Source organism: Elephas maximus, chromosome 1 (assembly GCF_024166365.1).
Source record: "Elephas maximus indicus isolate mEleMax1 chromosome 1, mEleMax1 primary haplotype, whole genome shotgun sequence".
In the NCBI taxonomy this organism is placed as follows: domain Eukaryota; kingdom Metazoa; phylum Chordata; class Mammalia; order Proboscidea; family Elephantidae; genus Elephas; species Elephas maximus.
In genome coordinates this window covers 26,553,645-26,572,657 of record NC_064819.1, presented here as the reverse complement: position 1 = coordinate 26,572,657, position 19,013 = coordinate 26,553,645, and the positions used below count along the sequence as shown (strand labels likewise).

General features: G+C 40.3%; 1 protein-coding gene across 14 annotated transcripts in view; it reads left to right on the top strand.

Annotated features, from left to right (window-relative positions):
- Window positions 1-19,013, top strand: part of LPP (LIM domain containing preferred translocation partner in lipoma) — a 778,646-nt gene that overhangs the window by 348,541 nt on the left and 411,092 nt on the right. For all 14 annotated transcript variants that reach the window (XM_049854166.1, XM_049903764.1, XM_049852891.1 and 11 more), the window contains one exon: window positions 3,896-4,008. In XM_049854166.1, the coding sequence (XP_049710123.1) occupies window positions 3,896-4,008 (113 nt within the window). The remainder of the gene's footprint in view (window positions 1-3,895; window positions 4,009-19,013) is intronic.

Genomic DNA, 19,013 nt, shown 5'->3' with positions numbered 1-19,013 from the left:
CTGTAGGGGTCACTGTGAGTTGGAATTGACCCAAGAGTGATGGATTTAGTTTTTTGGGCACTACCCCAACTGCCTGATGGCATGCCCTTTTTTTGCCCTCCCTGCTTGATTTCTTCAGTGTCCCTTTGGGTCACAGGGTCTGGGAGTTCCATTTGAATTTTCCCATCAAGGCAGAGAGGATAGATTATATGCACATACGAAGTCTACAGCTTAGAATTGCTAGCTGGGAGGAAATGCAGTTTCTTCTCTTCACTGTTTTTCTCCAAGAGGGCCTTCACCTAAGCATCTAAGCCAAATGGCCTCTCTTTCATTGGTTTCAAAAATCTATTAGATGGATGAAATGTCCATCAGCAAATGAATAGGTAAACAAGATGTGGTATACAATAGCATATTACTCAGCCATAATGAGAGATGAAGGCCTGATACATGCCATAGCATGGATGAACCTTGAAAACATTACGTTAGTGAAATAAATCAGTTGCAAAAGGACAAATAGTATATGATTTCTTGTTTTAAAAAAAAAAAAAAAAAAAACCCCAAACCCATTGCCGTCAAGTCGATTCTGACTCATAGCATCGCTATAGAACCCATAAGGTTTCCAAGGCTGTAAGTCTTTATGGAAGCAGATTTCCAGGTCTTTCTTCTGTGAAGGAGCTGGTGGGTTCTACTGCTGACCTTTTGGTTAGCAGCTGACTGCTTAACCACGGCACTACCAGGGCTCCTTACCTGATCTCACTTGCATGAAAAAAGCAGAGATGTAGAAACCAGAGATTATTAGTGGTTACCAAAGGTGGGAGGGAGGGGGAAAGAGGGAGTTTTTGCTTAGGGGGCGTTGAGTTTATGTTAATAATGGTGGAATAATTTGGGGAAGGATAGCAACAGAAGTTGCACCACATGAAGAGTGTAAATAATGCCACTGAATTGTACGTGTGGAAATTGTTGAAATGGTGAAGGTTTTGTTGTTTATATTTTTACCACAATAAAACAAAACAAAAATAGATGGAAAGGGTTGCTCACCCTCTCCCTAAACCACGTGTATTTTCTTTCTACTTAGCCATCTTCCTACAGCTTGAAAATTCCACCTTCTCTCTTAGGATGACCTTATTCTTCCTGTAGTTTAGAAGCATTTCCTCTTGGTTACTTGCCTGTTGGAATGATGAACTATCCATCTTCATATCAACCCTTACTATGATTTAGGATAATAGAGTTTTTCATTCCAGCTATCCCAACTATTTTGTGCTTTCCTCCAGAGACCCATTTTCCTATCACTTTATTGTGTTTGTTTCTCTTGTCTAGATGTTTTCCTGTTCCTCCACATCTTTGTAATCTGTGAGCTCCGTTCTAAAGAATGCAGTAGGAAGCCTTTGATGATTGGGCTTGAAGAACTGAAAGCTTTGGCCTCCCTTAGTAACTGCGCTAAATAAAGCAAATAATTATGAGGTTATGACGAGGACTTCTCAAATTCTGCCTAATCTTACTTATAATATGCGATCTAAATTTATGTTGTTTTCAAGTTAGCTCTTCAAAAAAATACTTTGCATTTTCCTTATCTGTTCTTTTTCACCCTCCATTGATTATCGCCAACCCGTGCCTCACTACATGTAGGTTCTGCGAGAGAAAGAAACAGAACAAAGGAAGATGTAACTGGAAGGGAATAATTTGCTGAGAGATTTTAGAGACTGTTCATGTGGATTTTGTGGGCCTCTGTTTTGCCTTTATAAGATGATCTTTAAGATTTCTTTTAGGTTTGGTATTGTATGATGCTCTGGCAATTCTCTATGACATAACACAATCTGATGAAGTGTAAGATGGTGTTCAGAAATCCTCTTTTAAAGTGAGTATGAAGAAGGCATACATTGAGACAGAGCATTTAAACCTCAACTTTGGGGTGTAAGAGTTGAACACTCAAGTCTCTAACAACCTAGACCTACTTTCATGATCACATAATATGTCCTTGTGAGCTTTCTTCTCCTACATAGTAACTTTTCAAGGCAAAAAAGAACTTGGTGACAGTGCTTTTTTTTTTTTTTTTTTTTAATTTAACAGGTGTTAAGTGTTTTTTATTGTAGTCATTGGCCAACTAAAGGCCAAATGAGGGTTTATCAGTCCTGGCAACACATTAGAATTACTTGGATTTTAAAAGAATACTGATGTCAAGCCCCTCCTGCTCACCCCCTTCTTACCACCCTCAAGATTCTGATTGCATTGATGTGAAATGGAATTTTGGGCATAGCATTTTTAGTTAAGCATACTTGGTGATTCGTACATGTAGTCAAGGTTTAGAAGCACTGAGTGAAGTTAATAAAGGTTTAAAATGCAGAAGGATGCATGAAACATGTACTGTCTGGTACTTTTCCAGAGTATGAAATTCAGTTAAGAGATTTATAACCCTAATAAGGACGTGGACAAAGTATGTCTCCAAATCCATGTACTCTGAAAAGTAGGAGGTTATTGGACCTTTCTAATCCTGTGGGTATAAAATAGGAATAATATGGTAATATCATATCCCAAAACTAATGTATAAGACAAATGGAGGCCAAGTGGACCATTTCAAAAGTGTATCAGAACAAACCAACTTATCCATCTTTCTGTTGTGCTATTTCAACTTTCATTTTTCTGGAGACCCAAGTTGTGATATTTTGAAACAATCCAAAAGCAACTCATTTAATATTAAAGATGGCTGTCCTACTAAAATGTGTGGAACAGTTGAAATGGAAGGAAAGCTGCTTCTTCATAGAGGACAACACTTTCCCAGTGCATCAAAAACATTATTTTTAAAAGAAAAGAAAAAAAAAAAGACACAGAGAAAATACTAAAAAATAAAATTGGAGTTTTCATTTTCCCAAAAGAATTGCATGCAGTAAATATTGTAAAAGATTCCACACCATAAACCTGTAGAGTTCTTAAGCATATGTTTATACCTCAGCCCTTAGGGATTAGATATGTTCTTTCAACACCTCTAACTTCAGTGTTGTTCAGGGCTGTTCTTGTGGATTGTGGATTTCAACATTTGGTAGCGTCCTGAAAGTTCCTTATTTCCTACTTACAGTCTGTGTAGATTTTCGAATCTACTGTTTCTTACTCCAGTGTTTTCTGATCTGTCCTGCATGTACTTTCAGATTTGCTTTCAGGAAATCATAGTTGTAACCAAGTGTCTCCTTTTTAGAAATCCTGGATGAGTCTCTGTTGCGTGCATGATAAAACTCAAACCCTTTGCTAGGTGTGCAGTCTACCTAAAAGCTTATTTTCATCACTTCTCCAATTTTTATAGCCCAGTAGTTATTATTTTACATTCCCATGTTTATGCCAGATTGTAACTTATTCTTTATCTCCTGTGCTCTGAATTTCCTCACCTCCGTGCCTTTATTCCCCTGTTTTTATACCTTGAACTTGGTCTTTACATCCTAGAGTTCAGGGCCAACTTAAATGGTTCAGTGAAGCTCTCCTTGCTCCTCCAGCTGGACATCAACTTTCTTTTATCTTAATATCCAGAAGCATTTGTGCATCTTAATAAATTGCATCTTATATTTTCCTTACTTGTGTATACTTTTTTTTTTTCCTTCTTTTTCTGCTTGATTGTAAAATTCATTGTGGGTAAGCACCAATGCCATATACCTCAGTAACCCCTCAAGCCAAGCACCTTCCCTGCTCCTGGTAAATAGAAGCAAGATTAGCTTTTACTTGTCTTCTCAGTATCAAATCTGGTCCTCTTTTAAAATCTAGGGCTACTAATTAAACTGAAGAGAACTAAGATGGGGAATAATTGCTGTCCAAAGCAGAAAATTATGTCAAAGACAATGGCCCAGCAGTAGTAACATGCCAGCAAATATGCTTTTTTAAAGAGTACTATAAATTGCATGCATATTAACTCCATGTGTGTGGTTCCTTTCTGTAGGTGATTTTCTTCCACCCCCACCTCCACCTATAGATGATCCCAGTGCCCTTCCATCTGGCTCTGGAAACTTCCCTCCTCCACCACCGCTTGATGAAGGTGCTTTCGGAGTGCAGGTAAGATCTATGGCCGAAGTCATGTTTATATGCCATGCTAGGAAGGTCGTAAGCTCAGAGGTTGTTTCTGTGGTGAATAAATATTTATCCAGCTCCTGCATCGAGCTTTACAGTGACAAAGAGCGAAGGCACTTTGAGGCAAAATGGCAGCTCAGGCTTCTCAGAGTTCTGCTGGCTTGCACTCTGAAGCCCTGAAAATCCGTTTGCCTGCTGATTTTGTTTCGGAACTGAGAGCCGTTTTTTAGGGAAGGCACTTGAGAAGTCCATGTTTTCTTATTATTCTGAAGCACACAATCATGCTTTTTCATTGCTTTTTTTTTTTTTTTCCCTATCCAATACTCTTGTATTCTAAAGAGTAAGGCTGGTATTTTAAGGCTTTGGTTAATCACTGTGAGTCTTAATTGGTCAGCAACATCTTCAACATCAAAAGCAACAGCAAAACCCCCCTGGTTTTCTCTTCTGAGTGATTTCAGGGATACACTTGTTAAAAATGTATGGATGACCTGGAACTTTTGTGTTCTGGAAAGTGCTGATTGCAAAGTAACTCAGGACTGGGGTCAGAAGGGACAACAGAAGAAGTTCTCGGACTGTGATTATAGATAGATAGATGGGAACACTGGTAACTAGTTGTCATGATTTAAGCTGAAGCTGTCATTTATGTCAGGAAGGAAAACTAAATGATAAAGCTATAAAATTATTGTTATTTTTTTAGATGTGTTATTTTAGAGACCTGATGGTGCAGTGGTTAAGAGCTCCGCTGCTAACCAAAAGGTCAGCAGTTCGAATTCACCAGCTGCTCCTTGGAAACCCTATGGGGCAGTTCTACTCTGTCTTACAGGGTTGCTATGAGTTGTCGTTGATGGGTTTGGAGCTTTTTTTTTTTTTGGTAATGGTGTGTCTTTTGGAGAAACATATGGAGATAGCTATGGATGAAATGTAATGGTATCTGTGTTTTTGCATCAAAATAACAAGAATAGGGGGCAGCTGAGTGAAAACATAGGTGAAAAATTATCCATTGATAATTGTTGAGTGTATGAAAGTTTGTTCTCTTAGTCTGTCTTTATACATATATATAAAGTTTCCCATAATAAATTTTAAAATGGAAAACCATAAGAAGTAACTGCTTAAATGGTTGAGTCCTTGGTCTGGCTTTCTTTCTGCTAAATTTGAGCTTGGTGAAGACAAGGGAAAAAATGATTCATTTATTCAAAAAATAATCTGCACTCCTGTCTGGGCACTGTTCTAGAACTAGGAATTCTGTAGTAGATAAGACATACACAATTCTGTCTCGTGGAACTTGGAATGGAGGTAAACAAAATTTGTACGTTACAGAGTACCTTGGAATGGGTTAGGTGCCACGGTTGGGGGGGCACGGTAGTAGAGGGGGTCCGGTAGTAGAGGGTGTCCAGCCTACCTAGGGTGGGCGTGGTTGAAGACAACCTCACTGAGAAGGTGCAAATAAAACAAAAACTTACAGGAGGAGAGGAGGGAATGAGCCACATGGCTTTCTTTGAGGGTACATTTTCATGTAGTCCATCTTAAGAAATGGAAGCTTTGTATGTTATTGATCTGTTAAAATTAGTTCCAGTTGTAACCAGTAAGTTCCAATTCAGTTTGAGGATTAGGTCTTTTAAAGGCTATGAAAAATTTCATGTCTTGGATAAATGCATTACAGATTTTCTATATATTTTATTTTGCTGTAAGCTAGTAGAATTATTTAAAAAAAAAAAAAAAGATGCTAGTAATGGCCAGGAGTCCTCCAAGGTAAAATATTTATTTTATGCAACTGATAGATCCCTTGGCAAATAAGAATAATGTAATCAATTTCCCTTATTTGTAGTTTTTTTTATGAAAAATGGAAAAGAAAATAGAACTCTTGAAGTTTGCTGTTTATGTACATTTGCTCTTGTTTTGTTGGAGGTGGGTCTTTGCATATTGTTTAATTTACACAATTAAACAATTCACTTAGCTTGTTTTCTGTGTTGGATCGTTATGGAAACTATTTTGTTGCATTTTTAATCTTTAGTTCTACAAAGATCGTCCTAGTGAAAGAAGACTTGTGTTTGAACATGAGTTGAGCAGGTTATTCTAGCTGTACGATCTTGAGCAGGTCATAGAGTCTAAGTCTTAATTTCCTCATAAATAAAAAAGAAGGTAAATATACCTGCCTTTTATAATTAAATGAAATACAGATGGATTTGAAATTGTTAAGCTACAATGACTATAGAGATATTTTGATGTTATTAAGAACTCATATTACATAAAAATGGCAACGACAATAATAAGACTTTGCCAATGGGTGCCATTAAGAAAAAAATTAAACAAGGGGCTTTCACAGAATCGCAAGAAGTCTTTTTCTGTGTGGCCTTTGTCCTGATAACTGTACTGTAGACATGGCATTATTTTTGAAAAGGAAGGAAATAAACAAAAAGCCTGTTGCCATGTTGGCTTACATTCACTGCAAAACAGGAGGGAGAAGGATAAAAAATAGAATGGTGCTTGCCAAATGGGAAAGGACAAGTGTGGTAGGGAGAGGCGTGTTATTTTTTGAGACTCATCATATGGAAGATTGTCGGCAAGTTCAAAAGGTAATGGACATGTCCAGCCCTATGTAGTGCTGACTTGGGTCTGATAGTGGCTTAGCCCTACGATATTTGCACCACCTTTTATAATGCCACCTAAAGTAATATGATCACTGGAGAGAATTGTGCTCTTTTTCCTCTCAGCCATGGTTAAACTTCATGTTGCCAAGTCCAAATTACAGCTGGTAAATGTGTGTTTTTATGTAGAAGACTGTTTATCTTTCCAGCCAGATTTTCAAATTAGAGCCAAAAGAATGTCTACTAAGTGTGACTATAAGAATTATAAGATTTTCAGACCTGAAAGAGACTTTAGAGATCATCTCGTCCAACCCTAGCACCAAGCATCTAGTAACGGCCCTTTAAAGTACTTGCTGAATGAATTGACCCCCTCTCTTTGCCAGTGGGGAAACTGAGACCCAAAGAGGTGTGAAGGCTATAGTTTCTGATGGAGCTCTTACTGAATTTGAGGAATCTGGATGCCTCAATATGACCTTCTCCCCACTGTACTAGGTGGCCTGTGTACATAGTTCTGCACTAGTCCTCCATCAACCTGTGAGGCTCTGAGATTCAGACTAGGGGATCACATACTTAAATTTGTAAAGGGTCAAGTGCGGTGGGAGTTTTGCTCGGCTCCCTGAGTTTTTGATACATGCCATCACCTTATTTTTGTCTTTGCGAAAAGCAAATGAATATTTAGTGTCAAGAATTCTTGTTTTGAAATTGGTCCCAACCCACCTGGAGCAAAGGAGAATGAAGAACACCAAAGACACAAGGAAAATATTAGGCCAAGAGACAAAAAGAGCCACATAAACCAGAGACTCCATCAGCCTGAGAGCAGAAGAACTAGATGGTGCCCAGCTACCAACAATGACTGCCCTGAGAGGGAATACAACTTGATGGAGCAAGAGAAAAGTGGGTTGCAGAACTCAAATTCTAGTAAAAAGATCAGACTTAATGGTCTGACTGAGACTGGAAGGACCCTGGAAGACATGGCCCCCGTACTCTCTGTTGACCCAGAACTGAAACCATTCCTGAAGCCAGCTCTTCAGACAAAGATTAAACTGGACTCTAAGACTTAAAATGATACTTGGGAAGAGAGTGCTTCTTAGGTCAAATAGATACATGAGACTAAATGGGCAGCTCCTGTCCAGAGGCGAGATAAGAAGGCAAAAAGGGACAGGAGCTGGTTGAACAGACACGGGAAATCTGGGGTGGAAAGGAGGAGTGTGCTGTCACATTACAGGGAGAGCAACTAGGGTCATATAGCAATGTGTGTATAAATTTTTGTATGAGAATCTGACTTGAATTGTAAACTTTTACTTAAAGCATAATTAATTAAAAAAAGGAAAAATAATAACAAAGCATTAAAAAAAAGAACTCTTGTTTTGAGAATTCTCATTTTGGTGGGAAAGGATGAGGAATTCACTTTTATGTCAGGATCTACTTGACCCCAGGGCCTGTGTGGTTTGGAGGGATCATTAGTAGTCAATTAATTTGGTTAGTCTTTATCCACTCATTCATTCAGTGTTGTGGGATACCTACTATAAGTCAGTTACATTTGATAGGGATTAGAGCCTTAGAACCTGACATCACTGGCCTGGTGCCCTGAGTCAGTTGGCTTTGTTCTGATCTGATGATATGGTTGGTAATTTTTTTCTGTTTCCAACCAGCCCGTGCAGGTTAGGACCGTTTCAAGGACAGAGAATGTCTCATAGAATTTCAGATGTACAAGGCCTGGAAAGCATACACGCAAGTCCCTTTTTGATGTTTGAGTCTCTCGATATTTTTCAATTTGGCCTAATATCTGTGGGTGACTGTTCCGGAGAAGACAATGTTGAAGGATAAAGGGGTGGATCAGATACCGTAGTTCAGAATCAAATTGGGGAGATAAGTACATAAATCAGATCAAGGTATTTCAAGGCAAAATATGCCTTAAACATCATGCTTAGATCAGAGGCATAAACCCAGTCCTGTGTTACTGATAGAGGAGTGGGTAAGTAAATTAACAGTGGCTGGGGATACCCAGGGAAGATTCTTGGAAATTATTTAAATTGAACTGAACTTTAATGGCTGGGTGGGATCTTAATTTTCAGATGGAGGAATAGATGTTTCAGCAATAAAGTAATGAGAAAAATAACACAGAGGAAGAAAAGTGCAAAGTAGGTGTTGATATGCCTTATATATCAGGCTGTAGAATTTTCACTTTATTCTGAACCATTGACAGTTTATTGCAGGTGTTTGCTTTAATTTTAAATGTAAGAGTGACATTCCCAGATCTGTTGTCAGATGCCAGGTGGTACCTTTAACACATTATAAGGCGCAAAATATGTTGCCTGTGTGGGAAACCCCTGTAAAAAGCACTGAATTGTTTGATAGACTTCTTTGAGTGCCTTGGTGACTTATTTGCTGATACCCATGGGAACCTCAGTGAAAAATAAAAATTAAGGAGATCCAGGCTACAAAGGTAGGAGCGGAGATTGTGAACTGTGTGGCCAGAGCAAAAACAATCACCAGCAAAAGCTTTAATCCTCCCTGAAGAGCCTGTCCTTTCTGCATGGTGAGACGATAAGGATATCTCAAGCCATGGAAACACACCAAAGTGGTGCTTGAGATGCCCCTTTCTTCCTGGCCCTTTGCGTGGTTTCTTTTGGGCTTTGGGTCAGCAATCCCTAGTTGATCTGGGACTGGTACTGGGCAGTGTTTCATTCTGTTGTGCATAGGGTCACTATGAGCCGGAACCGACCAGACGGTACCTAACAACAACAACATGCAGTTGGGAGTGACTCTGGGGCTGCTGTTCTCGTGTTTCTAGCTAGCTTGCATACCAAACGTTTACCTAGATGAGGAATATATAGATAGTTCTTTAAAGAGAAGGTGGCCATAGGTCTTCTGCAGGCAGTCTTCACCTTGTGTGTGTGATTAGGGGAGGCAGGCCAGTGAAAGGGTTTTACTTAGAGACACAGACCAAGAACAGACTGGCAGGCCTTAGCCCATCCGCCAAGGCTGCGGTTATGGGGATCCATAGGCAGGTAGCAAAGCCTCCACATTACATGCCAGTAAGCCAAGTGAGGCCAGCAGCAGGCTGTAGCCAGCCCTGCTCTCTCGCAGCTGAGATCCCAAGCCTTTTCAGTTTCCTCCTCCATGGTTTCCCCATCTACCCTTTTCTTTCATCTCTGCTTCTCAATGACTATGTTCCGCTGCCTTGTGGCAATGCCTTTTTTTTTTTTTACTAGAAAGGATGAACTCAGTAATCGATTCCATCGCTGTTTTGACTAAACCCATTGCTGTCTAGTTGATTCTGACTCATAGTGACCCAATAGGATAGAGTAGAACTGCCCCATAGGGTTTCCAAGGCTGTAATCTTTACGGTGGAAACCCTGGTGGCATAGGGATTAACTGCTATGGCTGCTCACCAAAAGGTCGGCAGTTCAAATCCACCAGGCACTCCTTGCAAACTCTATAGGGCAGTTCTACTCAGTCGCTATGAGTTGGAATCTACTTGATGGCAATGGGTTTGGTTTGTTTGTTTTTAATCTTTTCGGAAGCAGACTGCCACATCTTTCTCCTGCACAGCTTTAACTAGACTTCATTAACTACCTTAAACTCCCCTTTCCAAAGAGCCCCCTCCCCTTGTTATTGTGGCACTGTGAAGTCAGCTCAGATGCTGCTACATTTTGCTGTTGGTCACCTTTCTGTGAGGACCACCACAGAAACACCCTCTCTGATTCCACCATCTAAGCCAAGTAAGCTTGTGGGACAGCATACTGTGGTGGTGAAGACAGCAACGCTGGAGCCAAACCACCTGGTTTCACACCTGGCTCCCTATTCACTAGCTGTATGACCATGGCTATGCCATTGAACTTTTGGGTGCCTCAGTTTTCTCATCTGTAAAATGGGGATAATTATTACAGCTACCTCTTTGGGTTGTTGGGAGATTTCAAAGAGATAACACATGTAAAGAACAATGCATCTGTCTGGTACATCGTAAGGCTTACTAAATGCTTGCTGTTGATGCTATTACTGCCGTGATATTCTGGGCTAGCGGGTCTCTATGCTAGCTTCTGGCACAGTCATCGCTGTCTGTGTGTTTCCACCACCTTTCCCGTCCCTTGCTCTCATATAAGTTTAGGGATTTTCTGTCTTTTTGCTTAAGAAATGCTTTCACAAACTTCCTCTGTAAAATGAATGATTGAATTAAATTATCTTTCCAGTCTCTTACAGCTCTAAATTGAATGCCTTGGCAGTGAAGTATCACCTCTTTGTAACTTTGTGGTGATTTACAGTTTGCAAAATACTTTACATTCTTATTTGATCTTTATAAAAATCCTAGGACGTAAAAGAACACAGATATAATTTGACAAATTAAAAAATAATAGTAATAATAAGGCTCAAAGACATGAAGCAACTTGTTTGCATTTCACAACAAGCAGACATCCTGGAAGCAGAGATTTGTTTTATTTTTTTTTTTTAACATAAATGTAGCATTTTTTTTTTTTTTTAATTGTACTTTAGATGAAGGTTTACGGAACAAACTAGTTTCTCATCAAACAGTTATTATACACATTCTCCTAAGACATTGCTTAACAACCCCACGACGTGTCAACACTCTCCCTTCTCAACCCTGGGTTCCCTATTACCAGCTTTCCTGTTCCCTCCTGCCTTCCAGTCCCTGCCCCAGGGCTGGTGCACCCTTTTAGTCTTGTTTTGTTCCACAGTCTGTCTAATCTTTGGCTGAAGGGTGAACCTTAGGCGTGACCTCATTACTGAGCTGAAAGGGGGTCTGGGGGCCATGCTCTAAGGGTTTCTCCTGTCTGTATCAGGCCAGCAAGTCTGGTCTTTCTTTTTGAGTTAGAATTTTGTTCTGCGTTTTTTTCCAGCTCTGTCCAGGACCCTCTGTTGTGATCCCTGTCAGAGTAGTCAGTGGTGGTAGCTGGGCACCATCTAGTTGTACTGGACTCTGTCTGGTGGAGGCAGTGGTAGGTGTGGTCCATTAGTCATTTAGACTAATCTTTCCCTTGTATCTTTAGTTTTCTTCATTCTTCCTTGCTCCCGAAGGGGTGAGACCAGTGAAGTATCCTAGATGGCCGCTTACAGGATTTTAAGACCCCAGACGCTACTCACCAAAGTAGAATGTAAAACATTTTCTAATAAGCTATGTTATGCCTTTTGAGCTAGATGCTCCCCGAGATCATGGTCCGCACAGCCCTCAACCCAGCAATTCGGTCCCTCAGGGCGTTTGCATGTGTCTGTGGAGCTACCACAGCCTTGCCTTGTACGGGTTGTGCTGGCTTCCCCAGTATTGTGTTCTGTCTTGTGCTTCACCAACATTACCACTTATCTATTGTCCATTAAGTGTTTTTCCATCCAGCAGTAATTTATTCTTAAATGGACAGCAACGAAATGCATTTTGGGGACTTTTAAGCCTCTTGGCATAGTACCAATTCCCTTACAAAAGGGGGAAAGTGACTCATTTTAAATTCTCAAAAAAGCAGCCAGAGTCACCAGCAATATGTGTCCAGGGGCCACTGAGAGAGATTTCTTTCTTTCTTTTTTTTTTTTTAGTAGAAATAAGCACATCTTCCATCCTAGCCTCTGGCATATTCTCTGGCCAATCCCCTCACAGCTCGCACCATGTACTTCTTATCCATGGATTTGGTAAGGAAGTCCTGTTGGGCTCACAAATCCTTTATTTCCTCTGTAGTTTACATAATCCACTCAACATGGGCACAAAACAACTTGTTCTGCAAGAAGGGATAAGAGAGAATTGAACATGCCGGGACCAAAAACCTAGGACATTGACTTATGTTTTATTTTTAAATATATAGTACTTTGAAACTCTAATGTTCTAGGGTTTTTTTTTTTTTTTTTTTTTTTGGTGCATGGTTGATTTTACTTGGTTCATTCAAAGGTCAAGTATATATGCAGTTCTAAACAACTGTGTATTGGATAACTTAAAGTATATTGTATATAATACATACACCAATCCTTGAGGGGTTAAGCTACTATTAGTATCCTTATGTTATTATGATCTTTTGTGAGTTTTGCCCATCCACGATCTCTCCGCCTTTAAATCCCAAAATGGAATCTTTTTTTTTGTTGTTACATAAAAGGCTTTCATATACTTTATTTCACTTGATCCTTTAAACAACTTATGAGTAGGGCAAGATAGGGTAATTCTCGATACCGTGCTAGTGAAAGGACTGGGGCCTAGAACGATTAAGCAGCATTCCAGGTTTCCATGGTATTAGGCAACCCAGGCAGGAATCAAGTCCAACATTTTTTTTCTGAGTCATGCCCGTCCATTTCTCTCTCTTTGCCTTCCCTGGTTTATTGTTTATTCTTCCCTTAAACCCTTTTTTCAGTGAAGGGAACAAAGCTCTGGTTGTCATTTTCCTCTCCAAGGAGCCTCATTATTTGGGAAACGCTTGTTCTTATGAATTCTGTCATAGAAATCTCTGTTGCAATATTGTCATCCGCCTCTTTCTTTGTTATTCTCTGTATCTTCACAGATTGAAAGAATGCACTTGGACTGGAAAATACAGACTGCTGTTTACAGACCTTCAAAACGGAATTCTTTCCGAAAGTTTATGTCTGTTTTGGTATTTAGTTCGCCAGTAACATTTAGTAGAAATGCTAAAACCCTTTATTATGGTGGGAAACGAGTAAAGTCAGTGGTGCATGGGAGAAAAGTCTTGCTATGGCAGTTTTTTTAAAAAAGGAAGGACACAGGTGATACAAGAGAGAATCTGCCTTGTAAGACATGTAATTTTTCTGTTACTTTTGAGTCAAGCGTCTGGTTTATGAGGGGAAAAAAGACAGATTAGGAGTAGCTGAGAAATTCCTTCCTTTCCCTGTACTTCTCACAGTGTTTAAAGGAGTCTGGGCCTGCCCTGCAACCACCTTCTCTTTTGAACTGTAGATGATACATCAAGACATTATGTGATTTGGAGTCGATAATCACTTAAAGCTATGTCTCAGTTTCTTCAGCTCTAAAACTATTATACTGATCCTTTGCCTCCTACTTTCTGCGATTTTTTGAGGGGCAGATGAAAATAGCCCAGGCGACAGTGCTTTCTCAATCAGGAAATTAAGGATTTATCTTTAAAAGTAAATTGTTTTAAGATTATTTCAATATCCTTGAGTTTTAATTCTTTCTATTAGAAATTATATCGTCCTCATATTAAGGGCCATGAATAATTGCACGGCCTTTAAATGGTGCCTTTCTGATGATATGGTGGATGTTGAAAAGAGAATGACAAATTGTCCTCTGACTAGAGGTTTATGGGTTCCAGCCATGACTTACTATACTATGAGCACCTCAGAGCGAAAGCTTTGGGTTCTGAAGACCTGTGTGAGAACTTCCTAGAGCACCTGGCTTAGAGTTAGATGGTCTGTGAAGTTGGATAGAAAAGATGGCAATGGTCACGTAAGAGTACTTGACAGTATACATACATAAGACTCCATCGTTTTTATTATCATTTTACAACAAGCCATTTTATAAGCTGAGAAGTGCCTAGAGGATTGTTTTCATTTCCTTTTAGCTCACTGAAAGCCATACAGTGACACTGTAGTAATATATTTACATATATATATTTTTTACCATATGCGAAACTCCCTTTTTTATTGTAGTCTATGTATTTCATAAAGAAGTGCTTGCCAAAACTCAGAAGATTGATTCCACAGCCCACCAATGGGTCAAGACCTGCAGCTGGAAGAGCCTTAATGTGGGGCATGGAGAGATCTTTTTTTTTTTTTTTTTAACTTTTTTCTTTAAATATTATTTATTTTGTTGTTGTTGAGAATATACACAGTAAAACATACACCAGTTCAATAGTTGCTATATGTACCATTTAGCGACATCGATTACATCCTTCAAGTTGTGTAACCATTCTCACCTTCCCTTTCTGAGTTGTTCCTTCCTCTGTAAGTAATTCTCTTTTGACCCAGTGGGGATAGAAATCAGTATTGGGACATGACGACTGCAGAGAAATATTTCAGAGTTTTAGATTCATTAAATGAGATACCCACACCCGTTCCACAGTGTTTCTCTCTACTGAAATAGCTCTTATATGGGCTAATCATTTATGTTCCCTCTCGGTGGTCTCCCTTTGACATTCTGTCTTCTCTCAGTAGAAGTCATGACTCTCATAAAGTCCATGTCGATCTCTGTTTATCTACAGTGATGTGAACTGGTTATGATTCTTGGCTCTGTGATTTCCTTTGACTACTATTGTGCCATTTCTCCAAAGGATCTCTACACAGGGAAAACCTGTCTCTTCACATTCAGTATGTTCCAGTTCTACTCATTGTCGTCTCCCAAGGCTTCTATTCTGCTTGAGATACTGCCATATCTTCTAATCTCCCAAAATCAAAACTCCATAATCATTGTTGATATGTCTTGCTTCTTTAGTCCATCTATCACCAATGCTTCATATCAGCAGGCTTGGAGTGACTTCCAAGTTTGCTGCAGTCTCTTCATTTTTCCATCCTAGCTTTGTCATCCTAGCTTATTCTCTAAATCACATATCATTGCCTTGATCTTTTCTTTTTTTTCCATTCCAACTGCATTTGTAAAAAAACACAACCTATTACCATCGAGTTGATTCTGACTCATAGCAATCCTATGTATTACAGAGTAGAACTGCTCCATAGGGTTTTCTTGGCTGTAATGTTTACAAAAGCAGATGATCACGACTATCTTCTGCAGTGCCACCGGCTGGGCTCAAACCACCGTTTTTATGTTAGTAGTTCCAGTGCAAACTGTTTGCACCACTCAGGGTGCCCTCTAGCTGCATACCACTGACCAATTGTTGTTACATGCCTTCAAGTTGATTCTGACTCATAGTGACCTTATAGGACAGAGTAGAACTGCCCCACAGTTTCTAAGGCTGTAATCTTTATGGAAGCAGACTGCTACATCTTCCTCCCATGGAGTGGCTGGTTGGTTGAAACCACGGTGATCCATTAGTCATCAAAAAATGTGATTTTGTTTCAATGGCTTTGTGTTGCCTCCAACATTAGATTTCTTCTCTTGGTGGATTTTCAGAGTACTCCATGACCTACCTCATCCTATAAAGTACATCTTATCACCCATGGTGCTCCTTGCAGTTCTTGCTCTTGTGAGGCTGATGTCTTCATTGTTGGCTTCACATGCCATCTCTCTCAATTGATCAGAAATCCTCCCCTTCTTAAAAGCCTAATCCAAGTCCCACTGTCTTCCTCATGGGCCCCTCACACCTCTGCCACGTTCTAATCGCTCCCTTCTCTGCGTCCTGACTCTCTTGACCACATAACATGATGTAGTGACGGGAGCCCAGGTATTAGTGCAGAAGCCCTGGTCTGTCAATTACCAGCTGTGTGCCTTTAAGTTACCCAACTTTCCTAGCAAATGGGAATAATAAGAACAATTTCTTATAAAGTTCTTTTAAGGATTATATAAGATGATGTTGAAGAACAAAGATGTCACCTTGAAGACTAAGGTGCACCTGACCCAAGCCATGGTATTTTCAATTGCATCATATGCATGTGAAAGCTGGGCAGTGAACAAGGAAGACCGAAGAAGAATTGACGCCTTTGAATTGTGGTGTTGACAAAGAATATTGAATATACCATGGACTGCCAAAAGAACGAACAAATCTGTCTTAGAAGAAGTATAACCAGAATGCTCCTTAGAAGCAAGGATGGCAAGACTGTGTCTTACGTACTTCGGACGTATTGTCAGGAGGGATCAGTCCCTGGAGAAGGACATCATGCTTGGCAGAGTACAGGGTCAGCAGAAAAGAGGGAGACCCTCAACGAGGTGGATTGGCACAGTGGCTGCAACAATGAGCTCAAGCATAACAACGATTGTAAGGATAGCTCAGGACCGGGCAGTGTTTCGTTTTGTTGTGCCTAGGGTTGCTATAAGTCAGAACTGACTCGACGGCACCTAACAATAACAACAACATAAGATGATGGACATAGAGTATCAAAAAGTCTCTGATTTATAGTAAAGACTCAGTAACTGTTAATATTGTTGGATGTTCCTGCCGCTTAAGTTATGCCTCTTTGTGGAATGATACAATTATTTCATAGTCCTTAATCTTGCTTGAAGTTGTCAAGTATTTCATTTTACTTGCACCTACAATCAACGCCCATGGAAGCAGCTGTCAGGAAATCAAACGACTCATTCCATTGGGCAAATCTACTGCAAAAGACCTCTTAAAAGTGTTAAAAAGCAAAGATGTCACTTAAACGGCTAAGGTGGGCCTGACCCGAGCCATGCTGTTTTCATTCACCTCATGCCTGTCAAAGCCGGGCAGTGAATAAGGAAGACCAGGGAAGAATTGATGCCTTTGAATTATGGTGTTGGTGAAGAATGTTGGATATACCATGGGCTGCCAAAAGAACAAACAAATCTGCCTTGGAAGTACAACCAGAATGCTCTTTGGAAGTGAGGATGATGATACTTGGTCTCACAAACTTTGGACATGTTATTGGGAGGAATCAGTCCCTGGAGAAGGACATCATGCTTGCTAAAGTAGAGTGTCAGCGAAAAAGAAGAATACCCTCAATGAGATGGATTGACACAGTGGCTGTAACAATGGCCTCAACCATAACAACGATTGTGCGGATGGCATAGGACAGGACAGTGTTTTGTTCTGTTGTACATAGGGTCACTATGAGTTGGAACTGACTGGACAGCACTTAACAACATCAACAGTCTTGCCCCACACTATGTTTCTAAATATAATGTGGGGGAGACCTGTAGAAATCATTTAAAATCACAGATCCTAGAGCCTCGGATTTGAGATGGTCCTTATCCAGCCCACCTTTCTTCCAGTGAGGAAACAGACACCCAGATTTCTTAAATGAATTGCCAAGAATGACACAGTGAGTAGGAGATCTGGCTCCAACCCTGATTGGAGGTTTCTGGACTCCCTGGCTTGTATTCTTTCCATTCTTTTCTTGTTTGTTCCCTTTTTAGAAAGTGCCTGAGGGTTGAATCCCATCTCATATTCCTATATAGCCCTTATCCCATTGAGGGAATGTAGAGTGGCTTCTTGGTTGATATTTGCGCATTGATTGACTTGTTCATTCTTGGACTTGGCGATAGGACTTCCCTAGGAAATGTCTATGGGGCATGTACTCTTGGTGGGTTTATCACCCTTTCAATGGTTTTGATGCTGTTGTAAGCATTGTAAAGGGTTCACCATGTACCACTTCTGTGCACTGACTCAGTGTGATGGGGGAAGGAAATGGGAGAGGAAGTTATATACATCTTGAGCAAATCAAGTTTTTCTATTTTTAGTCCTTGCTACTGTTTGGAAAGTACAGTCCCTGTTCATGGCAGTCTGGCATGTGTTTCCTCAGTGCCATTTCAAAAAAGGGAAAAAAAATAAATATGGGAATTTTTTTGTACTGAAAATAGTTACTCAGTGAAATCACATCAGTTCCCTCTTTTTCTCTTGATGAAACCTCAAACCTACTAGGCACCAATTCCTCAACCTCAAGTATGCAAGTCAAAGACTCATGTGGAGCTGGAGTCTGGAGTCAGCAAAACTTGTACAGCAAGATGTGGTATGGTACTGAGGCAGGGCGGGGAAGCCAGGCGAGCTGGTGGTAATGCCGCTTCTAGTCCAGTGGACTGCTTGGCCAGCCACCAGATGTTGCCCCCTGAAGAATGCTGATCCCCAAACTAAGTAGAGGGGCATGTAGCATTGTAGTCCTATGGCTAAGCCGCTCCTTCTGTCTGAGTATCTCTCCTTTCTCTTGTTAAGAGTTGCCCTGAGTGTCTTAATGCCACTCCCATAATTCAAATAAATGAGCTGCGTTCTCTTTAGTGGTTTTGATGGCATTTTGGGGATTTTTCCAATCTGAGGTGATGTTAGTTATCATTAGAGAACGATAAAGAACCTTCTGCAAGCTAATCAGATGGTCCAATCTGCATTTAGACTGATTGCCACATATAGCAAGATTTCGGTGGTCAGAAGTGGTGATGACAGAATGGCTTGGAATTGACCGCAGAAGGCCAGTGAGAGGGACAACGAGGGCCCGAACCAAGGCAGTGGCCATGAAGGTGGAGAAGGGGCTCTAGATCCCAGGGCAATTTGGAAAGAGGTGGGTAAAGGGGAGAGAGGAATCCAGGATGCTTTGCAGGATTATGATTCTTTCCAAGGGCTGTTTATGTTTTTCCTGGCCTAGCATTTGCTGAGTAGAAGACCCTCTGAAAAATCAGAACCCTGAGGCATGTGGGATATGAAATTTACGAGAAGCAGCATTGATATTGCTATGCAAAGATTTCGATTCATTAATGAGAGGGGACTATCCAGTCTCAGAATTAAACAGTTCTGCGTAGGTAAAATTGTGGCAGTAGGCTGAGAAGAATGCATTGGTATAATTAATGCTAATTTGTGGATATTGCTGTATTGTTGTCATTGTTTT